The sequence below is a fragment of the Acartia tonsa genome, chromosome 3 (genome assembly GCF_053477335.1).
Source record: "Acartia tonsa isolate MP-2025a chromosome 3, ASM5347733v1, whole genome shotgun sequence".
In the NCBI taxonomy this organism is placed as follows: Eukaryota; Metazoa; Arthropoda; class Copepoda; order Calanoida; family Acartiidae; genus Acartia; species Acartia tonsa.
The window spans coordinates 4,707,669-4,730,114 of record NC_137262.1 but is presented as its reverse complement, the minus strand read 5'-3'; the positions used below and the strand labels follow the sequence as shown (position 1 = coordinate 4,730,114).

General features: G+C 31.5%; 2 protein-coding genes across 3 annotated transcripts in view; one reads left to right on the top strand and one right to left on the bottom strand.

Moving 5' to 3' along the window:
* tok (tolloid-like protein 1 tolkin) overlaps positions 1 to 22,446 on the top strand; it is a 118,394-nt gene that overhangs the window by 36,729 nt on the left and 59,219 nt on the right. For both annotated transcript variants that reach the window (XM_080152366.1, XM_080152367.1), the window contains exons 13-21: positions 1,183 to 1,276; positions 1,799 to 1,843; positions 2,437 to 2,582; positions 3,044 to 3,091; positions 3,597 to 3,666; positions 7,829 to 7,925; positions 8,872 to 8,937; positions 12,912 to 12,996; positions 19,494 to 19,534. In XM_080152366.1, coding sequence (XP_080008492.1) covers positions 1,183 to 1,276; positions 1,799 to 1,843; positions 2,437 to 2,582; positions 3,044 to 3,091; positions 3,597 to 3,666; positions 7,829 to 7,925; positions 8,872 to 8,937; positions 12,912 to 12,996; positions 19,494 to 19,534 — 692 coding nt within the window. The remainder of the gene's footprint in view (positions 1 to 1,182; positions 1,277 to 1,798; positions 1,844 to 2,436; positions 2,583 to 3,043; positions 3,092 to 3,596; positions 3,667 to 7,828; positions 7,926 to 8,871; positions 8,938 to 12,911; positions 12,997 to 19,493; positions 19,535 to 22,446) is intronic.
* On the bottom strand, positions 13,168 to 14,801 carry LOC145313105 (uncharacterized). The gene is made up of 3 exons (XM_080152368.1): positions 14,640 to 14,801; positions 14,244 to 14,381; positions 13,168 to 13,772 (listed from the first exon to the last, which is right to left on the bottom strand). The coding sequence occupies exons 1-3, from the start codon at positions 14,688 to 14,690 to the stop codon at positions 13,551 to 13,553; spliced, it is 411 nt and encodes a 136-aa protein (XP_080008494.1). The 5' UTR covers positions 14,691 to 14,801; the 3' UTR covers positions 13,168 to 13,550.

The following is a 22,446-nucleotide window of genomic DNA, read 5'->3' as shown; positions in this document are numbered from 1 at the left end:
CCGTCCGTCTGTCCGTCTGTCCGTCCGTCCGTCTGTCCGTCCGTAATTAATGAATTGGGGGAAAAGTGATTTTCTCGGCTCCTATAAAAGATAGAGAGCTGAAATTTTTTGACAACCTTCCTATCATTAAGGAGCACAATTAACTATAAAAAAATCAATGGCGGTTGGGCCGCTTTTTAGCAGGTTTTAGGCTATTTTTATATTTTTTCAAATTATCCTCATAACTTGGGTGTTTGTGGTCCGATTTTCAAAATTTTTTCAGTTAAAGATATCAAAATTAAATTTCCCGTCATTTGAAGAAAACAACAATGACGGTCAGACATCCTTTTTGCAGGTTTTTGGCTATTTTTATATTTTTTACATTTTTCCCCATATCTTTGGTGTTAATGGTCCAATTTTCGAAATTTTTTCACTTATAGATATCAAAATTAAATTTCCTGTCATTTGAAGAAAACAACAATGATGGTCAGACTTCCTTTTTGCAGGTTTTTGGCTATTTTTATATTTTTCACATTTTCCCACATATCTTTGGTGTTTATGGTCTAATTTTCAAAAAAATTTTAGCTAAAGATATTAAAATTAAATTTCTGGCGTTTTAAGTAAAGAAACAATGGCGGCCAAACTGCCTTTTAGCAGGTTTTTGGCTATTTTTATATGTTTGACACATTTCCCCATATCTTTGGTATTTTTGGTTCAATTTTAAAACTTTTTTGCATTAACAGTTTCAAAGTATTTTTTCCCATTGTTATGTGCATCTAGTATGTAATTTACCTTAACCGTTTTCATCATGCAAAATAAAACAAGGTTTTGTGTTTATTTTCTCCAATAAATCTATTCTTTATTTTAATAAATACACTTTAAATCTACTTCTACGTATTCCCATCCACAATTTTTTTTACTTTTATTGAATCTGAATGGGTTGCTCAAACCATCAGTGTCCAAACTTTTCCACCAACGATTTTGATCTATATGAAGGCTAATTTTGTTTATCTAAATTGGAGGTGTTTAACAATATTTTACAAATTGCCTTAACCTTTTAGATCCCAGGCCAAAATTTTAATTGTGAAAAAAAAGCAAAGAAGCACAGCCTCGTCTTTTCAGCGGTTACCGAGACAGTTTAAGGTTCAAACATACAGATAGACGTCCTACTACTTTGTATTATAAACTAATGTTTGTATTAAGGAGTCGACATCAGAGATGGAGACAAAAATTTCTACGGAATGCGAGAAAATTCCAAGGATTCTATGAAATACCATTACAAACATTTCATCACAAGGCACATAGAAGTTATTTATTTAAAGGTTGAAAATATCATAGATTGTTTGGCAATACCTGCTATTAAAACATTGGCAGTTTCTCTTATATTGCATATGGACCACGAATAAATTTTCGAAAAAACATTTTTTAATGCCTTTTCTTTTTTTAAGGGGATGTAAAAGCAATTATTCCCCCCCCTCAAACAAATTTAAATATACCCTTCCCTATTGAGATTTTTTAAACAGAGGTGGATTCTTAAAAAACTTTTTTGCTTATTGCTTAACTAAATTAGTCTGGCTCGCTAAATATTTTTTTGAAAAATCATCCATAATCGCATAAAAAACCATAAGATTTTATTTAAATTTTGTGGAATTTTAATGCGATTTTGGATGATTTTTCAAAAAATATTTTTATCGAGCCTCACTAATTTCATTGAGGCAGTGAGCCAAAAGGTTTTTAAGAATCCACCTCAGTTATTAGTAGGAGGGGGAGTACTAACCCAATTTTGCATCCTTTAAGTAAATAATTGTTTTGTTTCAAGGAGATTTACACACAGGACAACAAACAAAATATCACCATCCAACAGGAATTTTTTAACATATATTTACTATAATGTTTGTAAGTTTATATTGTAAAAAAACAGAATGTTTTATTGATATTTGGTTTGTTTAATATTTAGTTACTAAATCAAACAACACTACTCTATAAGTGTTTAAATCTAAATGTCTGTCGGTCTTTCGTCGTATTTTCACAGTAGGTTTTCTACTATTTCTAGACCCTGCGGGGGGCTCTAACCCTGCGGGGCCAATTTACTAACCCTTCAGGGTAATCATTAACATTTACTTAACCTAACCTAACCTAAAATAATCCATTAAAAGCTACTGTGAAAATACAAAGAAACCAGCAACTTCATTTCCTTTCTATGTTACGAAAAAATTTTAAAGATCTTGCTTATATTTAAGACACAACAATGTTTTTATTTATGATTTTCTAACTCGATTTCCAGTTTGTATAATTTAAGTATTCAGTGGCGTGCACAATATTTTGCCACGGAGGGTGTATTTCATGAGGGGGTAAAAAAGGTCAAGGCAGCCCTACCCAATTTTAATTTTAACGGGGGTATTGACACCCCCATTGCACACGCTTAGGTATTATTGTTATATAAATAAAAAATATCAGAATACAAGAAAATCTTCGAGCAGCGTGGCTCAGAAAATCCGTGAAAAATTTGAGAACAAGGACAAAGAGAGTGCAGAGAAGAGGAAGAAGTTTGATAATTTAGATCTCGATGAAGAAGAGGATCTGTTTGATAAAGGATGGGTCAGGAAAGTTGAATATAACGTTTATTCATAATTAAAAAAAATACATTTAACTTTCGTCTGTAGTAAGAGGGGGGGGGGGGAGGGGTTATATAGACTCCCCTTAAAGTTTTTTTTCTCTCTGATTTTACTCATTTTATTCATTCTGATTTTTAACTTAGAGCAACTTTGTTTTTCATTGTATTTTAATTTGCTTTGTCTATCCATCTGTCATTTCGTTCGTAACGCTATGTGGGATATGTGATTTTACCGGCAACTGTCAAAGATAGAAAACTGCAATTTCTGTGGTGATACAATGTACCGATAAGCATGGTTCGCAATGCTTTGTTAATAAAAATATCATTATTTCTATTTCTTCTTTATTTCAACTGAACATCTGCTTTGTAACTTAATTTGTCTGTTTGTCTATCTTCGCAACTTATGGATGTTGTCTCATTCTTGTTTGAAATAAACGTTGATGTTATTAGAGAGGACATTAGAGTACATGGAAGAAAGAAAAGGGCGGCTACTGCCAGGTATATATTTAGTAGATAGATAAAAAGATGGATAGATAGACAAAACAACTTACGAAAACTAAATTATAATCCAGACAAATATTTTCTATTATTAGGGTCGCTCCTTTCTTTTGGGACAGTTAGCTCTTTTCGTTATTTAAACAGGATTGAATTGTTCCATCGATTTCAAACTTTGCATGATGATTCCTATGACAGTTAGGTACGATTTAGAAAGTATGTCAACTCTATAATCGTTACCAGAAAGTGCCTGCGTCCATTTTAAACATGCTGACTTTTTTACTTTTGGATAACAGATTTTTGTATGTTACAAGTTGTTTGTCCTACCGTTTCAGGGCTTCGCTTTTATGGATGTTGTTATCCTTGTTAAATAAATAGGAGAGACTAAAAAAATGAGGGAGTGATACAAAATCTTTATGATAAAAAAATATTTATAGTGACAGACAATCAGAAAGTAGGTTGATAGGGATAAAAAACTGGATGTCTAATGTATTTATTTATTTTTAAGGCCAGAGAGAATCTGGGACTATGCAGTCATTCCGTATGAGATAGATTCTAATTTTAGCGGTGTTCATAAGGTAATTCTTCTAGTAAAGTAATAGGATGACTGTCTGTTTGTCTGCAGTCATTCCGTATGAGATTGATTACATTTTTAGCGGATTTAGCTAGCTAGGTAATCATTTTATTAAATCCTACTTTGATAAAATATACTTTAATAATATATCTTAATATTCAAAAGTGAAATTCAATCAATTTATTTTATCTTAATGGAAGCGGTAGGTTGTGTAGTATTAGGTGTTCATATTTAATGGTGAATGCTTTCTGTTTCGAATTATAAATAATTCAATCTTTGTTTTATAAATAGAGATATTTTATCGGTGACTATTTAGCATCCAATCATCTTTAAATAATATATATGCGTTTTTGCCCAAAAAATTTCAAACTTTTAATAAAAATATGCTTAGTAAATTGTCCAGTACGTCTTGGAAACCGATTAATATCCGCTGGATTAGAACCAGTTCTCTGTCATTCTGAAAAGTTATTTATAGCATTGTAATACAGATACAATTAAAAATCATATAATAAATAACAGTTTTGTTAGCCCGGGTCCTCAGCACTTCGGATGTAACAAAAATGTTTTTTAATCTTGTAATTTTTCATTTTTATATCCAATGTAACCTGTCTATAATACGATGTGATAAATAACTATTCTAATTTTGTATTAACACTTTGTATGATATAGAATGTAATAGGTCTCAATAACTTTTAAGGAAATGAGTTTGGAGAAAACTTTCACATTCTACTTTTATCAGAGTTTGATTTGTAGAGTTGTCTGGACCAATAAAATATTTTCATAAAATATGGAAAGCAGGAATGCTAGTGGCTACATCTCTAGGATCTAGGATCTAGGAGGGCGGTAAATTAGCCTGTTGAGTGTCCAAACGTTTCAACCATTCATTGTAATTTAAAGAAGGGATAATTTTGCGTATCATTGTTGGGGATGTACATCTGTTTATCGACTATTGTCCTATCACTTTAGATCCTTGTTTAAACACTGCAGTGTTTTATGATTTACATTATAATCTATAACCACTTTTGAGTGAAGATTAATTTTGCTCCATTGTGCTATCTCTAATTCCCTGGTATTTTTATTGTATAGGGAAATGTATAGCTATAATTCATACATCGGGAAGTAAGGGTTAAAATATTTATTAGAATGGCTAGACCAGACGGAAATTATAATCATAAAGGTGTATGACCCAGGAAATTTAATATATTTATTTAATAATATATCCAACTATAATTTTTGATGTCTTTTAAAATATACATCTTTATTTTCTATACATATTAATGGCTTCGCTTCTAGAGGCCTCTAGTGGCACTTTAATTTTTTTTCTGTGTTGCGTTCAAGACTCTTAGTAAAAAATTTTTTTTTGATTTATTTGTGATTTCTCTTGAAATGATTATAAACCTTCTCGTGACCTATTAGAAGACCCTGTTAAGGAGAACCCGATCGGCGCCATCCTTCGGTACAAACATACACATAAACACACAAACACACTGACAAACAGACAAAAAGACATCCTGTTACTTTATTATAAGGATTAATGGCTTCGCTCCTAGGGTTCTCTCGGGACACCTGAAAGAAAGGAATTACGGGAAGAGTAAGGCTTTCAATAAGTTTTAATTTACTTTTTGACGAAGCCCAAAATACATAACTTTTGCATCACGTCGTCTTCCTGTGACGTCATAAAATGAGGGAGATGAGAGGAGAAGTGGGAAAGAAAATCTCTAAAAAAGAGATGGAGAATATGACGTCACAGAAAGACGATGTGGTGCAAAAGTTATGTAATTTGGGCTTCGTCAAAAAGTAAATTAGACTTTTTTTGAAACTTATTGAAAGCCCTAATCTAGCTACAGACAGACACACATCTTGTTACTTTTACTTAAGGATCTTTTTGAATATTTATCTTGGCCCTTCAATATATGCGTTACTGGAAGAAGTATACTTCTTTTGAATTTTTAATATTTAATAATCTATTTGTTTGGTCCTTGTTATTCATCTTTGTGTAAATTTATCTATCTATCGATACTCTGCTTAACTATCTTCTATCTAACTTTTTTCTATCTAGGCCCTGTTCAAGCAAGCTATGCGACACTGTGAGAACTATATCTGTATCCAGTTTGTAATAATAAAACTATTCAACTATCTATCTTTTATACCTTGTTATGTAACTATATCTATCTATCTAGGCTCTGTTCAAGCAAGCTATGCGACACTGGGAGAACTATACCTGTATCCAGTTTGTAATAATAAAATCATGTATCCATCTATCTTTTATACCTTGTTATGTAACTATATCTATCTATCTAGGCTCTGTTCAAGCAAGCTATGCGACACTAGAACTATATCTGTATCCAGTTTGTAATAATAAAACTATTCAACTATCTATCTTTTATACCTTGTTATCCAACTATATCTATCTATCTAGGCTCTGTTCAAGCAAGCTATGCGACACTGTGAGAACTATATCTGTATCCAGTTTGTAATAATAAAACTATGCATCTATCTATCTTTTATACCTTGTTATCCAACTATATCTATCTATCTAGGCTCTGTTCAAGCAAGCTATGCGACACTGGGAGAACTATATCTGTATTCAGTTTGTAATAATAAAACTTTGCATCTATCTATCTTTTATACCTTGTTATCCAACTATATCTATCTATCTAGGCTCTGTTCAAGCAAGCTATGCGACACTGGGAGAACTATACATGTATCCAGTTTGTAATAATAAAACTATTCAACTATCTATCTTTTATACCTTGTTATCCAACTATATCTATCTATCTAGGCTCTGTTCAAGCAAGCTATGCGGCACTGGGAGAACTATATCTGTATCCAGTTTGTAATAATAAAATCATGTATCCATCTATCTTTTATACCTTGTTATGTAACTATATCTATCTATCTAGGCTCTGTTCAAGCAAGCTATGCGACACTAGAACTATATCTGTATCCAGTTTGTAATAATAAAACTATTCAACTATCTATCTTTTATACCTTGTTATCCAACTATATCTATCTATCTAGGCTCTGTTCAAGCAAGCTATGCGACACTGGGAGAACTATACCTATCTATCTAGGCTCTGTTCAAGCAAGCTATGCGACACTGGGAGAACTATATCTGTATCCAGTTTGTAATAATAAAACTATGCATCTATCTATCTTTTATACCTTGTTATCCAACTATATCTATCTATCTAGGCTCTGTTCAAGCAAGCTATGCGACACTGGGAGAACTATATCTGTATCCAGTTTGTAATAATAATATCATGTATCCATCTATCTGCTAGGCCTTGTTATTCATCTTTGTGTAAATTTATCTATCTATCGATACTCTGCTCAACTATCTGTTATCTAACTTTGTGTATAGTTATCTATCTAGGCCCTGTTCAAGCAAGCTATGCGACACACTGGGAGAACTATTACATGTATCCAGTTTGTAATAATAAAAACATGTACCCATCTATCTGCTAGGCCTTGTTATTCATCTCTGTGTAAATTTATCTATCTATCGATACTCTGCTTAACTATATGTTATCTAACTTTGTGTATAGTTATCGATCTAGGCCCTGTTAGAGCAAGCTATGCGACACTGGGAGAACTATTACATGTATCCAGTTTGTAATAATAAAATCATGTATCCATCTATCTTTTATACCTTGTTATCCAACTATATCTATCTATCTAGGCCCTGTTCAAGCAAGCTATGCGACACTGGGAGAACTATACCTGTATCCAGTTTGTAATAATAAAATCATGTATCCATCTATCTTTTATACCTTGTTATCCAACTATATCTATCTATGTAGGCTCTGTTCAAGCAAGCTATGCGACACTGGGAGAACTATACCTGTATCCAGTTTGTAATAATAAAATCATGTATCCATCTATCTTTTATACCTTGTTATCCAACTATATCTATCTATCTAGGCTCTGTTCAAGCAAGCTATGCGACACTGGGAGAACTATACCTGTATCCAGTTTGTAATAATAAAATCATGTATCCATCTATCTTTTATACCTTGTTATCCAACTATATCTATCTATGTAGGCTCTGTTCAAGCAAGCTATGCGACACTGGGAGAACTATACCTGTATCCAGTTTGTAATAATAAAATCATGTATCCATCTATCTTTTATACCTTGTTATCCAACTATATCTATCTATGTAGGCCCTGTTCAAGCAAGCTATGCGGCACTGGGAGAACTATACCTGTATACAGTTTGTCCAGCGGACAGCTGAACATCCAAACTGGATTGTTTTTACAGGTAAATCATTGTTCTTTACAAAATATAAATTTTTTGGGTGCTTTTCCACAGATTGTCTATCAAACACTGGAACTCAAACCCAACAATTCCTAACACCCCTGAGTTATATATCTTAACCTCACCCAACCTAAAGTCAAAGTATCCTTGTGTTGTTTGGTTATTGTTAAATAATCTTTGATTTCCAGAATATTTTCTTTTTTTCCCATGTCTTAAATAATATTTACTTTCAATAGAAAATAAAAAGTATGGTAAATATATAAATAAAGTGTATCTTCTCGGAGATAAGGGTATTTTACCAAAAAAAAACTTTTCTGTGGTGCATTCCCTTAAAGATTGTAGCGAGCACAGAAAACATCGTCTCATCCTTTTTTTGTTTAAATAAATTGAATAAAGAAAGGGGGCAATTGTGTAATCCCTTGCAGGAGTCCTAACCCTGCAAAGACTTAAGTCGCCTAATCCTGCAGGGTTACTCTGTACTCAAGAAGGGTTTGTGTTTCTGTGGTAAACTAGGCAATTAATTATAACAATATTTTGATAATTTTTTTTATTAAGATGCCATATCCATGAAATCTTTTATCTAGGATATATTGTGATATATTACATACTTTATCTCTTTTATTTATGTATAGGTGTCTAGATACACTGTTTACTATGCAATACTGGTTATATACTCTTTAGATTTAGTTTTATTTATGTATTAACTAGCAGCTTTTCCACTTTGCTCTAGGGGATCTTTAATCAATTGAATTGAAGGGGCAGAAAAATGACCTGAAACCAACCAAACTTTATATAATAAGTTGCTTTGTATCTACTCTCTAGAAAAGGGCAGGGGAGGTCTGAAAAATAGCCTTAAACCACTCGAAAAACATTTATGAAGCTTTCCAAAAAAGTGCAAGCAATTAGAAGGAATATTTGGGAATCCTACCTAAACTTTCTTCTTTTCCAGAACGTCCTTGTGGCTGCTGTTCATTCGTTGGAAAACGTGGTAATGGACCTCAAGCTATTTCTATAGGTAAATTATTTTAAATTAAATGATTTGTTAAAAGTAACAGGATGTCTATCTATCTGTATGCAGCGATATTTTTTTTAAGTTAAAAAAAATTGTTTTAAGAATCTAAAAAATCGTCGAATGCTTCGCCAATGTCAAACGGACAATAATAACAAAATTGACAATTATAAAAAAAATTATTGGAAAGAGTTTCAAAAATTACAAATAATGCCAATTATTTCAAAGATATCCATTTTTAAAACATTATTTGATTGTCCATGGTAATTCTATGTATTATATGTTAAAAATTTATTTTTGTTAGCTTGACATTAGCAAAGCTTTCAGTGAATTTTTCAGGTTTTATTAGCAATTTTCAGGTATCGTTAACTTAAATTTTTGTTGTCTATAGTTCTTTTCAATAAGTAATACTCATATTTAGTGATTATTATTGTTCTGCTATTGTTTTTAAGCCATAAAACTCACACCTTTACAGAATTTTAGCACAACCTACCCTCCTCTTTATCGTCGATTTGATAATTGAATAGATAAATTTATCTAAATGAATAAATTAATGAAGGGTGTTTGACCTATAATTACAATTGTATTTTATTTGTATTATTTTATCTAAATAATATATCAAATTCTGATCTCATGTTTCCTTCTTCCATCATATATCAAGTTATAACATTTTAAATGTATTTCCGTTTCTAATTTTATCAGGGAGGAAGTGGTCATTAGGCTGCAAATTATTTACTAGTACCCAAAGATTTATATACATGTTCTCTCATTCGTTAATTTAAACATTTGGGCACTTCTATCAAATGTTAATTAGTTGGGTTTTTAGTAGCGAAGCTACCTATAATTCACTTTGCCCGTCAGTCCGTCCGTCACGCTATGGGGGAAATGGGATTTACTCAGCTCCTATAAAAGATAGAATGCTGAAATTTATTGACAACATTTCCATCATTAAGGAGCACAATTAACTATAAAACATCAATGGCGGTCGGACGGCTTTTTTTTTGCAGGTTTTAGGCTATTTTTTTATTTTCCACATTTTCCCCCATATCTTTGGTGTTTATGGTCCAATTTTCAAAAGTTTTTCGTTTAAAGATATCAAAATTAAATTTTCCGTCGTTTGAACAAAACAACATTGACGGTCATTTCCATCGACGATTTGTGCTTCGCTACTTATGGATGTTGTCATCCTTGTTTAATGTTTGATTTGTATTTTTGTCAATAGCCTTATCCCTAAAATCCCAGAAGTTTATAGATACTAACATTTTATATTGGTTGCTTCCTTTTCAAATCTGGATGTTATATAATTTCTTGAATTATCCACAATTCTTGTCTGTCATATAAAATCTATAAAATACCTTACTAAACGAGTAACAAACAAACAATAATGACACCATCCATAAAAGCGAAGAACTGACACGGTCGGACAATTGGACATTATCACTTGTATAGTGTCAGAACTGATTAATCAGAATATAAATGTTTAAGAGTCGAAGCAAAATTGTAAGTAAATTTGTTGAAAAACTGCTTGCTACAGGATAATGTTTATAGACATACTTACATTTTTAGGACTTGATTATAGAGTTGCTTCGATTATTATATTGTACATTGGTTGTCCCAGGAATCAATATACCAAAAAACAGATCAATCGGATTTTAAGATCACATAATTTTTTTTGTTAAAAAGTACAAAAATCAACTTGTTTGAAATGGACGTACTGACATTCTGGTAATGATTGTAGAGTTACTACGCTTTATAAATTGTACAAAACTACTACAGGAATCACCAGCAAAGTTTGAAATCGATAGGACAATTATAACATGAATAAATTAACGAAAAAAGCTATCCGTCTCGGACGGATGGACGGACCTACCCTAATTATAGAAAAGCTTCTTATTAAATAAACAGTTGCAACTAATTACTATACAATGCATGATAAGGACTTTCATAAATAATTTGTATATAATAGAGTTGGATGTCTGCAAGCTTTAGACTATATACGAAAATACAGTCATTGTGTAAAGATTAAAGTCCTTCCACAGATTATGAAGTCATACGATAGAATAGCCAATGAGAGGCCAGTACACACTGTGATTGACCAATGATAAAATTTATGCTGGCCTCTCATTGGTTATTTTATCGTATGACGTCATAATCTGTGCAGGGACTTTAATCATCTTCTCATTGTGTCAGTAAATCAGATCTTAGAGAAAAGATTTCAAATTCTGTATTTCACTCCGAGATCTTAAGGGATAAGACAATGTTCGATTTAATAAAAGTACCAAATATTTTTAACTTAACTAATGATAGTACGTGATTAATAACTTTGGGTACCAGTGTAATTTACAGTTCAATATCCTCGTCATACCTGACTGTATTTGAATACTCTATATTGTTAAGCATATTGGTTAGGTCAATATGTGAATCTTTATTAAAAATCCTGCTTCAACTCAGTGGCGTGCACAGAGTTTTCCAAAGGGGTGCAAGAAAGTTTGAAATCTCTATTGAATCAAAATCGAAAGGGGTGTTGTAATGTGAACTTGAAGGGGGTGTAATAATGACAAGAGGGGTGTCATTATATTTTCAGAGGGTTGGATACACCACTCTGTTTTGATTTGACTCTTCCTTATCTAAAGCTGGGACAGGTGAATGGATTCTAGAAATAAATATTAATTCCAGGAAGATCAGTGGCCTGTAAATTTTAAAAGATTTGTGAACAGGTTATGGCATAATAACTTCAAGAACTTTTATCAAATCATGATTGGTTTGTTCAAACTTTTTCAACAATAATATTGGCCCTTAAGAATGGGTTATTTGTCCATTGTGCGATATTGGGTCAATTAAAGATCTCTGAATAGAACAAGGTTTACAAATTAACCAAAAAATGGTCAAATTATTGACATGCACAGTTAGAACTTAAAGACAAAGGTAATCCAATCAACGGTCTGATAACTAAAACAATTAGTTATCCAAGATATATTTCAACTTTTAACTTTAGATTTTAAGTCTTAGTTTCTGTTTAACTCATAGGCACACATACCCACACACACTTACACATACATTTACAATAAACCCACAATTTAAAAATTCTCTTGAACTGAAATGGTTAAAATATTGTGATTCAATTGAAATTTTTCATATTTGAAAATATTTACACATTTAAGTTTAACCCTGAAATATTTTAGATGACTTCCAAAATTTATATAATTCTTAAAATATTACAGGGAGGAAGAGGACATTGGAAGACAAAGTTCTTTTTAGCTTGCTTGACATCTTTGGGTCTTAGATAAATTTTTGGGTACTTATTTATAATAAGTAAGGGTTCACATCAAAATATTGTCCATTGTCTTATCCGTTATGATCCCACAAATCATTCTTTTATATTTAAATTAGCGGCTTCGCCCCTAGCTTCTAGAGGCTTTGCCCAAAGAGGTAATTAAAAAAAATTGGAGCTGCCCCAGTATCAATTTCAAAATTTTCAGGAAAAAAAAATTGGAACTGCCCTGGACTGGAACAGTATCAAATTCAAAAAAGAAAAAAAAATGGGGGGATTTTTTTTTTGGGGGGGGGGTTGGGGGTGTCCTACTCCCCAAGAAAATAGCTTAAAACCACCACAGGACCAATATGTATATATCCTGAAGAGTAGAATCCGATCGGTTCAGTGGTTACCGAGATCTTAAGCTTCAGACGGACGGACGGACGGACGGACGGACAGACAGACGGACAGACATCATTCTACTTTGTATTGTAGATGATTTATTCATTTAATATTGAATTTTTTATGAATGATTTCTCTAGTCAGCGTGGAGGTACCCTACCCCAAAATAGTTATAAACATTCCATGGACATATAAAGAGCTTCACTGTAAAGGAGAACTTTACCGGTCCAGTGGTTAAGATATCTTAAGCTACAGACAGACGGACACAGAAGATGACATCCTGTTACTTTTATATAAGGATTAATGTAACTTTTGTTACTTTTAGGAAAAAACTGTGATAAGTTTGGTATCGTGGTTCACGAGCTTGGACATGTAGTTGGGTTCTGGCATGAGCATACCCGTCCAGACAGGTATAATTAGTTAGATAGATACAACTATGTATAGATAGATAGGTCATATGGTAAGGTGCTGGTATGAGCATACCCGTCCAGACAGATATAAATAGATAGATAGATACAGCTATGTATATATAATACAAAATATTCTATCAAATATTTATTATATTAAAAAATAACTCAATATCAATGTATAAAGTATATATTTCTTGTAAATTTCAATTTATATCACATTTTTATTTATATTAAAAGCATAATAATTTTATAATCTTAATTATATAATTTAGTTATTATTCCAAAAATGATTATGGGCAAGATTATGATGTTTTACTCAGGGAGGGAGAGGACATTGGGCTGTACAATTTACACTGGTACCCAAAGTTTTATAACAACACTTTCTTATTTGTTGGCTTAAAACTTTGGGCGCTTTTATTGAATTTTGATTGGTTGGCTCTAAACTAAAAGTGATTTAACTTTTGAACTAAAATTTTAGTTAATGAGGAAATATATCATGCAAATTATTGTCCATTGTCTTATCCCTAAGAATCCCTGGGTTTGTGAAAATATGTTTATCTGAACATGGCGGTAATATCGGACCTAACCCTCTTGGGCCAGAGGTCAGGCTTGGTTCTAGTCGGGGCGGCGGGGGCCAACATTTCCGGTTCTCTTTCCATAACTCTCTCGGGTTCAGGGGTGATAAGTTCTGGCCTCTCCTCAAAGTGCTCCATTGCAGGTTCGTCATCGTATTCGGGACGGTATTCGGGCTCAGGGCTCTTGCTCTGAGACTTTAGCTAAAATTATTTAAATAGGTTAAAAATCAACTAAAGTCTAAGTATTATATGTTTGATTTTGCATAAAATTATATAAGTGATTTAATTCTGAAAATTGGTTGGTTCCGAACTCTTAAAACGTTTTAACTAATAATTTAAAACTACATAAGGGGCAATTTAGTGGATTATTATTTGATATGTATTTTTATTTTCTAAAAATTGTTAGTTTGTACTTTTATGCTGCTTTTATGCCAATACGATTGAGATAACATTTTTATTTTATCATTTTTTGGGGACTAGTATAACAGTACAATGTCCGTTCAAATCTATCTATACATCTACTCACCCTCTCTCTATATTGAGCAACTCTATCTTGACTAGTAAATCTATCATATCTATCTATCTATACATCTACTCACCCTCTCTCTATATTGAGCTACTCTATCTTGACGAGTAAATCTATCATATCTATCTATCTATACATCTACTCACCCTCTCTCTATATTGAGCAACTCTGTCTTGACGTGTAAATCTATCATATCTATCATCCTCTTGGACTTCTCTGGTATAAATAATTCTTCCAGGACCCATGTATTCGGGTTTCCTTTTCTTAGCCCAATCTGAATCATTCTGAATAGATAAAAATAGTATTTTAATTGGTTTAATAGATAGATAACTAAAATATCTTATGAAATTTACGAAATTGTACTCTTGATCTGATTTTAAGAAATTATTTCAAAACTAATTGTTTTCATTTTGGTTATGTTTAACAAAATTTTACAAAAAAAGCTAAAATATTACATTTCTAGCGGATGCGCTTCTAGCATATAAGGCAAAACGTTTAATAATCAATGAATTAAAATTATGGATTATATAATCATTTTTTACCTTTTTGTATTCCCTAGGATCAAAAACTCCAGATTTAACAACAGTTTTCATTTTTATATTCTAAGTTTCTCTTTGAGATTCTGTTTGTGCTGGAAGTTTATTGTGAACTGATTGTTTATGGTTTGTCTGAGTATATATATCCTTACAATTTCCTTCTAGAACATTTTTAGTAATGCTTCCCAATAGGGATGAATATGGTTCACTAAAATTTCTCTTTTGATTTATTATACTATACTAATTACATTATATAATAGTAGTTTTTTATTGTCTGAAGCTAAAGACCTCGTAAAATGTTTGTCCGATATAACTGTATTATAAAGTTTTATTGATGTCTTAAGATGGTTTTAGGCTATTCCATGACCTCCCCTTTCACCCTTTAGAGGCTAGAATCATAAACACGTTCTCTCATTAGTTGGCTAAAAATCTTAAAAATTTTATTGTTTATTGATTGGTTGGTTCAAACTATCAAAGGACAAACTTTCTAGCCAATAGTATTAATCTTCATAGTATCTGAGAAAATATCATTTTCCCCCGCATCGTTACGGACGGACAAACGGCCAGACAAAGTGAATTATAGAATAGTTTTGCTACTAGCATAATAATACAGAAACCCGAAAGAGAATATTTCCCCCTGAAATGAGTCATGGTAGAAAAAGAAGCTTACTAAATAACACTGCGGTTTATGCGCCTTGTGCGTGGGAGGAGATTTTTGGTTGCGACGCGCGCCAATAGAGGTAGAAAACTAGAGTGAACATGTTTTTTTTATTTCATCTATATCAAAATAGTAAAGAATCAAATGTAGTTTTTATTATTTATATTTGTCTGTTATATTTGATAATTCATAATTTACACTGTCTGTTCGTTCGTCAGTCCGTCTGTAACGCTAGAGGGGAAAGTGTGATAGCAGACATGCTCCAAAGTTTTGTGATTTTTTATCTCATATTCTCTCTTTCTGAACATCTTTTCTTGAAGTCACTTTGTAAATTGGTTCATCCATGAAATTTTTGTGCCTCGCTAATTAAAGATGTTTTTTGTTTATATGCATACAAGTAATTATTATATTTCCAAAGTAAGAGTTTTTCTTCATTAAGATCCCGAAAATGACAGATAGAAGCTTAATATAAGTAATTGGCAGATTTTATCCTTTAGGTGGGGTATTGGTTAAAACCTTCCATAAAGATTTGCCGCCCCCGCCATTAAAAAATATATTACCCGCAAAAATTCCTTCTACTTATCTTAAAATACAATCCAACTTTCTTGTTTGACAGATAAAACATGTTTAAAATACTCTATTATTAATCTATCTTTTAAATGTAAAGATGCGTTGTTACCATCTTGGCGTCCTTCTGGTTAAGATGACTATATGCCCAGTTTATTTTCCTTAGATTTTTAAAATTTTATCTTACTTATGGAAATCGATATATAATTACTTGGATGTTGCACAAGATTTTCTTGTACTAAATTAAAATAATACTTTCAGTTGGCTAAATAATCATACCCCCCCCCAAAAAAAAAAAAAAATCAACCCCATACTCCATCCCCTCCCCTGAAACTGGACGTGCGAACTGACGAATAAATGAGGCCCATATTAGCAACTCATATTGACGATAAATTTTACCCTGTCAATGGATCCACGTATCATACATCCATAATTATGTTTCATCAGGAAAGAAAGGGACTGTAAATTACTCTGATACCCAAAGTTTTAAACCCTGTTATATTATTCGTAGGATCTTTTGTTGTTTCCAAACTTTTAAAAATTTTAAATATACTGAAGATATATTTTTGTTTATTAATGTGGATGAACATTGATCTATCATCTATTGTCTTATCACTTACGATCTCTTCTTATAAAAAAAAGTAGAACCACAAAATGTTTGAAAATAAACTGGGCATACATGTAGAAAATGTTAGCTGTCTAGGAAAAAGTGCAGCGTACTATTTTATACGTTTGTGTGTGTGTGTGTGTGTGTGAGTTATTGTGTGTGTGTGTGTGTGCATGTATGACATCATTTGATGATCTTACTAAACAAAAGCTACTCTTTAATTTACCACATATGACATGTTTTTAGTTTGAAATAATCAAAAAATATTATTAGTTAAAGAAAACGTTTAATTATTCATGAAACTAATTGTTAAATGTTTCTTTTGGAAAACAAACAAACAGACATGCGGATATTTGCCAGAAGTTTGATTAAAAAAATTTTCCCTCAAAAACGTTTCTGGCACTGACATATTATCAATTAGAATTATATATTAGCTTCGCTACTAAAAATATAAAGAAAGTAACAATTTGTGTGTGTTTTTTCAATTAAAACCTAGCATACATGCCATGACATCATTGCTTTGTTATGGTTTTTCTTTAATGATTTATAGCGTAGCGTAGTAACTCTACAACATTGAAGAAATTATGTCTATAATGATTAATTTTCTTACATTTATTCCCGGGATCTAAAGAAATAAGATGTTGGACGATACATTGATGCACAATCCAAATTACGATATACATAGTTACCCCTTCATTTTCCGTACTTGATTTGAAATGATTTCTGTAGGGAAATGTAATTTTCTCGATTTCTATTTAAAATTTTAGGCATTTACTACATCTACTTTAAACTAACTTCATTTCAGTCCATTCTTTTTACTTTACTTGATAATTTTAAGTTGTATACCAACATCTTTTGTGTCTCGCTACTTATGGATGTTCTCATCCTTGTTTTTTTTATCTACACACATCTTGTGATGTGAACTAACCCATTAGTTTCTTATGTTGGGCCCCACTTCCAAATATAGAAATACCCCCCGGGGCCGAGGAAAACGTTTGAAAATTTCTGATAGACATCCTTACATATTTGTTTTTAAAATAAAATTGAATTTAATAAGAAAATTAAATTATGTTCCACATATGGATTAAGGTTTTTTTAAAATTAAAATAATAGGATGGTTTTAGATTTCCCTTTAAAAACAGAGCCCAAGCTACTAGTATATAATCTCTACTACAACGATTAGGCTATTTATTTTCAATTTTTAAAAGCGAAGCTTTTCTGTAATTAGGGTCCGTCCGTAACGGATAACTTTTTTCGTTAATTTAGGCATGTTAGAATTGTCCTATCGATTTCAAATTTTGCATGGTAATTCCTTTAATAGTTAGGTACGATTTAGAAAGCATAGCAACTCTATGATCATCACCAAAATGTCCGTAGGTCTATTTTAAACATGTTGTTTTTTTTACTTTTTAAACAACAAATTTTTATGTGATTTAATCATCCGATTGATCTGATTTTTGGTATGTTGATTTTTGGGACAACAAAGTATAATGTTATAAGCAAAGCAACTCTATAATCAAGTCCAAAAAATGTAAATATGTGTGCATAAACATTATCCTGTATCAAGCAGTTTTTCAACAAATTTACTTACAATTTTGTTTCGATTCTTATACATTTATATTCTGATTATTCAGTTCTGACACTATATAAGTGTTAATGTCCGTTTGTCCCACCATTTCAATGCTTCGCTTTTATGGATGTTGTCATCCTTGTTATATATGGTCCTAGGTTGGTTTCCAGTTAGGGGGCGCTGTCTCTAAGCTATATTGAAAATCTAAGCTATGTATTTGTATTTATAAGTAATATATTATGATAAATATAATCTGACTGGCCTATCAGGCTATCACTCAACCTTATCTTTAACCTGAATTGATCCTCTTACATGTAATATGTTTTCATAAATAGGTATTCTTATAAATCAACAAATGTATTTCCTAATATTTTAGTCTTATGAAAAAAATAAAGGAAAAAATACATAAAAATTATAATAAGGAATGAGACATAGAATGACAAATTAATTTACAACCCCAATTAATGAAAAACAAAATCACCCCTTTTGTAGATTAAAGTTTGCACAATGCTATTCTAACCCATTCAAGATTACATAAAAGCTTTTAAACTAACGAATGAGAAAACGTTTTGTTTCTAGTTACATTGAAATAAATTAAAGTTGCAAATAAAGTTGAAAATATAACATTTAATCGACACATTTTTTTTTGATTTCGTGTGAAAATATGAACAATTAATCTAAACTCTATATATTCTCGTCCTTGTTCTGTCATTAAAACTAAACTTAGATATCTGATTATATCAGATAAAGACTGTTTTTAAGAAATAATTTGTTGCTTTTTCTAAAAAATGATTTTTGCTGTTTTAAAGAGGGGATTTTGTTATGAATAGAGTCTGTAGTGGTCAGTTTTGGGTTTATATGAATAATTCAATATATCCAATACATATTGATAGTAGCGCAGCTGTTAAATAATCTGGGGTAAGTTCGTCTTCCTTGCTAGACTTTTCAGCTGCTATAAAAAATTGCGATGTTTTTGTGTGTCTTAACTTTGTACTTTTTTTGGAAGTGCTGTCCTTTGTATGTTATAAGAATAATAAAATTTTTAAATTCATTTTATGTGTTTGTCATAAAAATATATTAGAGAGAGTTACTTTCTTAGGTTAGTGTTACTTTAAAATAGAATAAAATAAAAAACGAAGACAAATCCTGCTTCTCAAGAAAATCGGAAAAAAACACATTTCAAAGCATATTTTTATTTCTTATAATAGGAAAATATATACTTATCCCTTGCTTTCAGCTTTATCTATGCTTTTTTGAGAATATATAAAAATTATTCTGATATACGTCGAATACCTCAGACTTATTCAAGCCACAACTAAATTCTATGAAGTAAAAATTGTTTAGAATGTTTATTTCTTAAATCAAATATATTGTTGGTAAAATTATTGCTTAATTTCACAACATACATCATAATAAACACAAAGTTATTTTTTCTTTTAATTATACTTTTCTTTTCAGGGACAGTTGGGTGACCATAATCAGAGAAAATGTAATAAATGGTAAGCATCATTTTTTATTCAATTAGTACACATCAATAAGACCTTATATAAGTATGGGGTTATGAAAGTATATTTTTTTTTATATAAGAAGCCAAGAATTTTTCTTTTAGAATGTATACATAGATCAATAAAAAAAATAGTTTTATATTTATTTTTATTTGTAAATAAACATAGAATAGAAAAAAAAGAAAAAATGAAAATCAGAGAAGGGGGAGTTTTGTCCTGAGATAAAGTTCTTGATTTGACTTTTATTGGGGAGTTAAACTGAATACAACTACAGATGGGCTAACAATCTTGCATGACGGAGAAGTGTCTCTCTAGCTACAACGCCTTCTGATCATTTTAGCCTTCACTAGCTTTTGTATGTTGGTTTTGGTTGGGGAACTGGACTACTCTATTAGAGTGGTCCTATTTTTCGGACGAACCAAGAATTAATAATTATGAAATTGTTTTGATTATTAGGTGCCTAGTAACACTATCCCCCTCCCCTATATACAATTTATTTCAAAAAAGTAGGGGAGGGGTTCTGACCTACCAAGGCACTAGTCTTTTTGAATTCTTTAATTGATGCTTCAAGTTTGAGGTCTACTTGTGGCAGTCTTTCAGCAGTTACAGCAGTATATTTACTGAAGGCTTCATTTAAACATGGTTTAACATTCTATGCATTGGTATTTAAAATGTAACTTTAAATGTAATTATAGAAAAACTAAAAATACAAATGGTAATGGCTAATGGTACTTGACATATAAATAGAAAAGAATTATAAAGAAATTTTCTTAACATTGTTATACAATATTTAATATTCAATCCAATATTTATATTAAGTACTTTTGGCCATAATTAATTTCATAGAATGCATCTGTAGTAAAGTTTACAAATTCTGTTAAAAAAACGAATTTAAATTGCAATGTATGATTTCATACATTGCTTTAAGCTTTTATTTTTTATTTGAAATTAATCGAAAATAAAGTGGAGGAGTTAGTTTTTTTAATGATAAGCCCCTTCGGGTGACCCCAACCCTGAGATCCTACCCTGTACTTAATATAACCTAATCTAATCAGGCCTGAAGAAAATTCAAACTTATTTCACTTTATTTTAAACTAGATATGGAGGGAAGTGATGTTTTCTATGCACAAATTGCTACTTTGAGGGAAACCGCCAACCATTATTTGGCTCTATATTTTTTTTTTAGTTGCCATATCCTTACTATGCAATTTGTAGTTGCTCTCTTGACAAGAAAATATAATCCCCCATTCTATTGCAGAAATTTATGTCAAACTTCTTATTTTATTTTGTTTTGAATTGACTTGATTGCTGATGGTGTGTGTTTGTGTATGTGTGTGTGTGTGTGTGTTTGTGTATGTGTGAGTGCGTGTGTGTGTGTGAGTGTGCGTGTGTGAATGTATGTGTGAGAGAATTTTGTGCAGGGATCTTAAGGGATAGGACAATGGACGATAAATTGATATACAGACCCAATGATGACAAACAAAACTACTCTATCTGTAGTTTAATTTACTGGTTGATAGTTTTGTCACTTCTGGTTTGAAACCAATCAATAAAATTTAAGACAATTTTTTAGACAACAAATTCGAGGTTGGTACCAGTGTTATTTACTGTCTAATGTCCCCTTCCTCCCTGGTTTCATGTGTGGCTGTCTTTCAGTGTTTTTCTATTCAGGATGGTTTACAAAAAGACTGTGATGTATGGTTTGAGCTTATTGAGGGGGTTGTAATACAGACAGCAAGACGGATGTAATAAATAATCAACATACTCGAAAGTCATTAATCAAGCCTCCTTTAATTGGTAATTTTTTCACTATCCCGATGAGTAGTGGGTGTGGGTGTAGGGGGTGTAGTGGGGGTTACAATCAAGGGGGTTTTACATGTACCCTTAATTTTGCCATGAGGGGTAATGAAACCTACCGCCATCCCCCTTCTGCTTCTAATACATAAGTTTAGATTTTTTCGGCCATCCTGAATAGTTGTGTGCCTGAAAATTATTTTTATGTTTGTAGTTTATATGTGTTTGTGTGTGTGTGTGTGTTTGTGTGTGTGTGTGTTTGTGCATGTGTGTTCTGAAGTATATATATGGAAAAGTTCTTTGATTTGTAGGTCCTTGAAAACTATGGAACTCAGAGATGCACAAATTATAAAATTTGTCTCCAGCATATCAATTTTTAATAGGTTATCTTGGAGAGCAAAGCTACTCTTTTAGATTATGATAAATTCATAATTGCATAATAGCTTTGGATAAAGCAGTAAGGGAGAGTACATTTGACTGAAAATTACACTGGTACTCAAAGTTTTATAACAAGTTTATTTCATTCGTAGTCTTTATGCACTTTAATCTAATCTTGATTTTTCAAGCTAATTAAGTTTAATATTTTCCAAAAAAATAATTGCAACCTTAACCTTATTAAAAATATTAATTTATCATCCATTGTCAAATCTTTTAAGATCCCTATGTTTGGATAACATCTATCAGACAAGCTAAAACTTTATGGCACTTTTATTAGATTCTTTTCTCTATATGTTTTTAATTTGTACTTTTATGGATGTTGTCATTATATTTTAATTTAAATGTAATATATATTTTTTTCTGTTTTCTTAAAGTTAATATTTCACTTTTTTGCACAGCTAAGAAAAATATTTTTACATGACAAGAGGATAATAATATTTTTGTGGAAAATATTATACAAGTTCATATAAGTACATTCATGAAATTATCATTCTTTTATAAAAGTAACAGGATGTTTGCCTGTCTTATCAAAACATCTCGCTAACCGAAGCTTCTTATAGGTCCTTGGAAGATTTATACCTATTTTAGTAAAGATACTTCCACCCTTTCAAGATAAATCGACCCTGAAAAAAACCTCCTTTCCCTCAATTCCGTAGAGCTCCAAGGAGCGTAGC

Excerpts from the sequence above, each read along its gene's own strand:
- LOC145313105 (XM_080152368.1), bottom strand. The coding sequence starts at position 14,690 with ATGAAAACTGTTGTTAAATCTGGAGTTTTTGATCCTAGGGAATACAAA. Across the intron at positions 14,382-14,639 it reads ATCCTAGGGAATACAAAAAG|AATGATTCAGATTGGGCTAA; the intron begins GTAAAAAATGAT and ends TTATCTATTCAG. Across the intron at positions 13,773-14,243 it reads TTGCTCAATATAGAGAGAGG|CTAAAGTCTCAGAGCAAGAG; the intron begins GTGAGTAGATGT and ends AAATAATTTTAG.